Source organism: Talpa europaea, assembly GCF_964194135.1.
Source record: "Talpa europaea genome assembly, chromosome: 15".
NCBI lineage: Eukaryota > Metazoa > Chordata > Mammalia > Eulipotyphla > Talpidae > Talpa > Talpa europaea.
In genome coordinates, this window is record NC_140083.1 from 20,096,622 (window position 1) to 20,104,251 (window position 7,630).

Genomic DNA, 7,630 nt, shown 5'->3' on the forward strand with positions numbered 1-7,630 from the left:
TTCATAGCTTAGAAACTACTATAAGTTACCTTCATGGCCAAAAATTAAGTTAGTCCAAGAAAATCAATATAGATTGTAAGAGTAATGGGCAAAAATGATTTAATTCCTCTGAGTCCCAGCTCATTTGCATTTTCCTGAACTATCTCTATTTACGACTTATGAGACCCTCCGATGAACATGAGAGTTAGATGAGAGAATCACACTTAACTGTAGCCAGAGTTACAGAAGGAAAATGTTTTGTAAGAGAATGAGTCTCACTGAAGTTGCCCCACTTTGCTTCATTCCTGGTTTACAGCTATGGTGTTTGGACTTGTTAAGCAGAGAGCTCGCTCCCGTTCCATAGGGAATGAATGAGACGGCCCTCCTTCTCATGTCCACCTGCACTTCGTTAGAGAGCAGCGCGTTCACATGCCACACCACAAGATCTCCACAATGACATAACTCCATTCAGAGACTGGCGTGAGGAGGCTGAGTTCTCCCCCACCCCCTTCAGCTCTTGTATCACTAAGAATCTGGCAGCCAGTTCGTCCTGACAGAGTTCACAGCATATATTGGTGGATTCTTGTCCACAGTGCATCTGCTTTAAGAATTAACGAAAGCAGTGTCAAGACAGCAAGGTAAGTGCTGCTTTAACTATAGCACTGGGGGTGCTGACTGTTTGGGACAGTGTTTATTGTAACAGGAACAGAAAAAAATCCAGAGCAACTTTGCCAATTGCCAGTCAACAGCAAATCTACAGTTTTGAGCATTTACTTTCAGATTTTTCCTACTATGCTTTCCATGATTTATGGATTTGAGATACATTTTACATAGTGTTTTTTGGCAAACAAAGTAATAAAAAAGTTTCAGGGTTAGAATGAGAAGCTATTTAAACTAGACAGTGAAAATGTATGGCTATGAAGATGTTTGTTACTTCATGCAAATTTGTTATACATGTGAGTATTGTTAGACCCTAGTTTGGGAGCAAAGAAAGTCATTTCAATCAGTATCCAAATTTTTCAACAAATAGATTGTTATGGCTTGTTACAATTTATGATAATTTTTTATGTTGTTATAAAATGTAAGCTAAAGGATTTAGACACTTATGCATTACTTGTTTCCATTTTGTTAATCTCAAAAATTTGATTTTTGGGTGTAGATTTTTGAGTGTATATATAAAGGAGTGTGTTTTAAAGAAATTCTGGGAAATATGATTTACTTTAAAAAAATATATTTCCTCCATAGCCACAGGAATTTGAAAAAACTAGAAGTGCAATTTTGCTTCACAGTAGAATCATTATATGGTTACAAACTCTCTTTGAATTTAGAGTCCTAGTATTTACTCTCAAAAAAAAAAAAAGCATTTTTTCATTACTATTGAATACTCACATTATAGATACTCACCATGACTATTTTGGTATATGCTCAAAATAAGGTGGAATCTTATAATTGAAGCAAGACAAATCTTTACTACATTAACATACTGTAATACAATGGCAACATACACATGAAGAGGTGGGATTTTATGTTTCTGAATCATATGCAGTATTCTAAACCAATGTTACCTTATTTAAAAAGTCATAACTAATATAAAAATCATATAAAACAGCAAAAAACCCCACCTAAATATCATATAATTACATTGGCACTATGTAAGAGTTTCCATGGTTAAATCTGGTCAAGTAAACTAAATAACTCCATCAAAACCTTAGGTAATAATTTACTAAGTATTTGAGCATATATTGTATATAGTATGTCAGCAATCACAGTATTTCTCACAAATTATTTTGGGATTTCATCTGCTAAATTAAAGTTCTTTATAATTTCATATTAAAGCAAATCATTTAAATTCCTGATACTAAAAATGCTACTTATCCCTGACTGCCTTCATTCAAAACCTTCCCAAACTACCTTCATCAAACACTTGTACCCCACTTCTCACAGGGAGATATAATATTGTACAGTATTCCTCACACAGTTTTCCCTCCCAGAGTTACCAGTTTCTCCTGCATCATAGTGTTTCATGCTACATAAGTCCAACTTTATATCCTAATTCCCTTTACCTACACTGCTGACCCTGTACGTCACCAGGAAGTTGAAAATCACATTTACAAATTGTTGTCAATTTATATTCTCAATATTATCTTTTCTACGTGGTTCCTAATGCTACTGTTGAATACAGATGTTTCTCCATAGTCACTTCTCTCCCACTTCCATTCCATGACAGCACTAAAACTCCAGATAAGTAAGTTGTGTCTTCTTAAATTTTGACATGAAGAAAGTAGAAGACTTGTAAGTTACTGAAAGGAAAACTTTAATTCAAAACTTGGGAAAGAACAGCTTTCTCTACCAGTTGAAGTTTAAAATTTTTTTAGATTTTGTGAAATTTTCCTGACTAATAAACATTAGTTTTTCTGCAACAGGTACGCTAAATATACTCAGAACATAACTTAGAAATGTGCCTAAATGAATGAAATATTAAACAAAACTTGACGTAATATGAGCACACACCTCCACCCAAAATTTTGTTCTCCTTCCCAGAAGCAACAGTAAGCAGATTCTTTAAAACATCCCCTTCCCAAAATACACACTGTGGGAGGCAGAGAGGGAGAAAGAGAAAGTGATAGGGGTGGGGGAGAAGGGAGAAAAGAGATTTCCTTCAGGAAAACCATGGATTGTCCAAGTTCCCTGTAAGGGCCTTCTTTATAAAATGTATTAAAGAAGTTGAATGGTAGGGTAGAGTATACAGTTTACAAATTGTCTTTTCATTTTCATTTTTTTTTCTGGTTTTAAAGGGTGTATTGAACCAGTGTTCTAACAGGGTGATCAGTGAACACTACCCAGAAACTTCTTGACTGAAAGCATTTAAGGAAGGAAGGACATAGGGAGATTGACCTGAGCAATTTGGTCTGACTCACCCAGAAGGGGGTACCTCTGTATGCAATCTAACTAGAAATCTGGTAACCCATAGGTTACAAGCATACATCCTTTTCCCTATACTTAAGTCAAAATTTAAAATACACCATTAAATGCACTAAAAATACAACTACACATTTCCATGCATTTAATACATAATAATAAAACTATCGACTTTCTTTTTCCTAAGTATATATTATTTTATGACAGTCTGTTTCAACTTTGTTTAGGATTCAAGACAGTTGCCAAAAATGAATCTAAGTGTGTTAACTCTCCTCGTGGCATTAATCAGAGGTACCAGTGGCCACGTCTACTATGATTATGATTCCCCCCTATCCATTTATGGGTATTCATCACCTAATTGCGCCCCAGAATGCAACTGCCCTGAAAGCTATCCAACTGCCATGTACTGCGATGAACTGAAATTGAAAAGTGTGCCGATGGTGCCCCCTGGAATCAAGTACCTTTACCTTAGAAATAACCAGATTGACCATATCGAGGAAAAGGCCTTTGAAAATGTAACTGATCTGCAGTGGCTTATTCTTGATCACAACCTTCTAGAAAACTCCAAGATAAAAGGAAATGTTTTCTCTAAATTGAAGCAACTGAAGAAGCTGCACATAAACCACAACAATCTGACAGAGTTAGTGGGTCCACTTCCCAAATCTCTGGAGGATCTGCAGCTCACTCATAATAAGATCACCAAGCTTGGCTCCCTTGATGGACTGGTCAACCTGACCTTTGTTCATCTCCAACACAACCAGCTGAAAGAGGATGTCATTTCATCAGCATTTAGAGGTCTTAAATCACTCGAGTACCTTGACTTGAGTTTCAACCAGTTAACAAAACTGCCTTCTGGTCTCCCAGTATCTCTCCTAACTCTCTACTTAGACCACAATAAGATCGGCAGCATCCCTGAGGAATATTTCAAGAATTTTAATGGATTGCAGTACCTGCGTTTATCTCATAACGAACTGGCTGATAGTGGAATTCATGGAAATTCCTTTAATGTATCATCCCTGCTTGAGCTGGATCTCTCCTATAATAAGCTTAAAAAAATACCCCCTGTAAATGAAAACCTTGAAAACTACTATCTGGAGGTCAATCAACTTGAAAGTAAGTAGAAATCTATGCCTGTGTGTGAGTGATGTTTCCAACATTTTTGAAATGGCTGAGCTATGCAACACAAATATTTCATTTGGCTCCATATTTTTAAGTGAATAAAAACTCCAACAAAATATTCCTCCAATTCAAATATAGAAGAATTCTCACTCCATTATATCCAAGATATGGTCTTTCTTTGAAGTGTTCAGATAATAAACTGTTAGGATCATAGAATTTAAATATTTTTTTTTCAAATTTAATATTTGGAACTAAACATTTTCTGTTAACTCTTAAGACTTATCTATTATTTGCCTAATTCGTGATTTATATTTGTGTCCTACATTTATTCTTTGGCAAAATCCAGCTAAGGGAGGAAAAAACGAGACCAGAAGTGGATTTGAGCCTTCCTCCTCATCATTCCATGTATTCTCATCGTCTTCTCTGACATCTTTTCTTGGGACTCAGCATATTACTTTGCTGTCATGACCATCATCTGTCTCTGTTGTCCTGTTGTGTTATGTGTGTTATGTTGTGTGTGGTCTTTGCAATGTTCTTAAGAGGACTGTGAGGAAGATTATGAAGAAAAGAAATATAATGGGATTTGGAATATTTTATTAAATAGCATTATAGGGTCCCTTTCTTCAGATGTACCCCATTACCTCATTTGATTCTTCGTTTCTCCTTCAAAATTTTCTCTTGATGACTTACTTTATTTTTATCTTAAGGATGGGAGTTTGACCCACTGAGCCATTTATACACTCACTTTTTTTTTTGTCATTTTCTGGGACATTTTTCAATTTAAGCAATACAGATTCAGATGGAAAATTGACATTCATAATTCCCCAACTTACTCTCCCAGAGCTTGGCAGAAAAAATATCTTTGATTCATGGCTAATGCTTTTTAAGTAAAAAATCAAATGGAAAACACTGATTTACAGAAAGCAATAATATCTGCAACTTAATCTATTGAACTTGAACACCTTTACACCATGAAAGTTGGTTTCCTTGTCCTACTAGAGAAGGATATTGGATTTGCTGTCAGAAAAAAATTAAACAAAAGCAAGAATAAGACACAAAAATGTGTCATATCTATGATAGTAACAATTCCATGTACTATTGGTAGGATTGTGGTGTTCACATGAAGGAATATGTGGCTAATTCTGAAATGCCATATGTTAATTTTCTATATAGGAAATACTCAAGTTATCAAAGCTGAATATTCCTTCCCTCTTCTCTTAGACAATAAAGGGGTCTATATGTAGGGGAATTTAAAGTATTAAGCCCAGGTCTTACTGTATTAGCTAAAGCTGGAAGACAATGAGGAAGATGCTCTCAGAACATTGACAATAGCCACTCCGTGCCAAGCTGAGATAAAAAACACAGTTCTCTGCACATGTGGTCATTTGAAAATGAGTGGCTACCTTGCTTCCTTATCCTTGACATTTGGTCAGGTAGACTGGTAGTTTGATGTAGTATTTATATCTTCAAATCCGTTTATTTTGTCATAAATACCAATAGTCCACATTCTCTTCATAAAAAGACCCCTTAATATTCAACATAAGAAATAGACAAAGATTATTTCTCATGCTTCAGATTTATAACTCTAAGCATTTACCTAATCACAGTTCTTCCTAATGTAATTTGAAATGAGAACAAATTTAAAAGGAAATTACTAATTGTTTAGTACATATTATGTGCAAACAATATATGGTGTTACATAAATTGATAAATACCTTAATTTAATCTTCACATATTGACATTTGATAAATGTTATTTCTAACAAGATCAGATATATCTCCAAAGTCAAAACCAGTTGGTAAATGCCAGATACAGAAAATTCATATGAGTAAACCCATGTTTTTCATTTTTTCCCTCTAGTTTTAGACCTTCTAGAGGCAGGTATCATAAGAAAGATCCCTGGAATTTGATTATTTCTTTAAGGCACCATCTTAGAGGAAAAGAGTGTGGTGTCATTTTTAAAAGATTGTTTTATTTTTGGAGGTAACATTGGTTTATATCATTGTATGATTTAGGGATATGGGTTTACATATCTTCAAATGTATATTACCACACCAGGCCACCAAAGCACATGACCTTTTAGAGAACTAAAGTCAGTATAACCAGAATTTGAGAATGAAAGCAAATAACAAAATTTAAAAAAAGATTAATCTAAAACATACTTGGGCAAACTAAGCAGTTTTTGTGCACACACAACGGTTATAAAGTATCTGACTTAATCTCCACTAAAAATGTAACTAGTGTTTCATTGTGGCATCTTGTTTGGCCACAGAAGAAAAAAAAAAAAATGTGGCTCCGATCGTAAACACTCCATGATTTTGAATTTTAAATCATTGCTATGGTAGATGGTTGTTGGGAAACTCTTTAAAGGTCATCTAGTCAGTGCTTATCTTACATTGTAAAACCCCAGGATGCTTTTCTTAGTGAGATTATTCCTACAACAGCCAGCCTGCACATTACATATCTTCATGCTAGACTAAATATTTTGAGAAAGGTCTTAAAATAACGTGACACATCTAATAAATGTCTTGTCCAAAATCAAGTGTATCTAAATCAAGAACTTATAATGAATAAAATCCATGCTTCGAAAAATTCCACTGTACATCCTAGTCTACCATAGTTACTGAACATTGCTGTGTCATTTGGTCGTCTGATGTGTTCCTTTAGCTCTACCAAATTCAAATATAAATTATGTGATATTTTCTAAATAGGAATAAGTCCCATTAGATATTATTAGGGATTTGAGGATTTTTCCATAATTGTTTCAAGTCCATGTTCTACAACACATTGATTATTGTATCTGTTTTTCAATTTTCAGAGTTTGACGTAAAGAGCTTCTGTAAGATCCTGGGTCCATTATCCTACTCCAAGATCAAGCATTTGCGTTTGGATGGCAACCCCCTCACTCACAGCAGCCTGCCTCCTGATATGTATGAATGTCTACGTGTAGCCAATGAAATCACAGTTAATTAATAGGTACTAATTTCAGTCACATGGAGGTGAATCCTGGAACAACATTTTATGGTTATGTCTTTTTGCGTGTTAGTTTTCATAGTATTCATTTCTTGTTGCTGTTTATTACTTCTATGAATTTTAAATTCCAAGGGAAAATGTTTTGTAAACATTTTACTAATTTTTTAAAAAGAGAAAAGATGAAAGGCAGGCCTATTTCATCACAAGCACAAATATAGATACACACATAGGGAACAAATTCAATGATTTATTTGTAAATTTACTGTTTTTAACATCTCTAATGTCAAACGATATGCAAAGCTTTACTGCTTTATTGTAAGTCAGCCAAGTTTTATAATTTCTAAATCTTAATATGCCCAAAAGCATGGACTATATAAATTATCTCAATTCATTCAAATTTGTTCAGCTGAAAAATAGGTGGTAAATTGAGTCCTCTGATTTTACAAAATGCTAAAAAAAATTCAGAAAGCCACATACCTTTAGAGCAGTATTTTTAGTATTAACAATTTATGTAGTTTACCTAGTAAAACTTTTCTAGAATTATTTTTTACTTTAAGTCATGTGTATGTTTCTTTTTGATTATTTGCATGTTATGTTTAACAAGCTAATAGCAAAATAAAACACAGCAAATGACATTCCT

General features: G+C 34.2%; 1 protein-coding gene across 1 annotated transcript; it reads left to right on the forward strand.

Annotated features, from left to right (window-relative positions):
* Positions 1–3,145: 3,145 nt before the first annotated feature.
* Positions 3,146–6,990, forward strand: LUM (lumican; the record flags this gene model as incomplete). Its single annotated transcript, XM_084254645.1, has 2 exons — positions 3,146–4,011; positions 6,836–6,990. Exons 1-2 carry the CDS (start codon positions 3,147–3,149, stop codon positions 6,988–6,990), a joined length of 1,020 nt encoding a protein of 339 aa, XP_084110771.1. The 5' UTR covers position 3,146.
* Between the last annotated feature and the right edge of the window lie 640 nt (positions 6,991–7,630).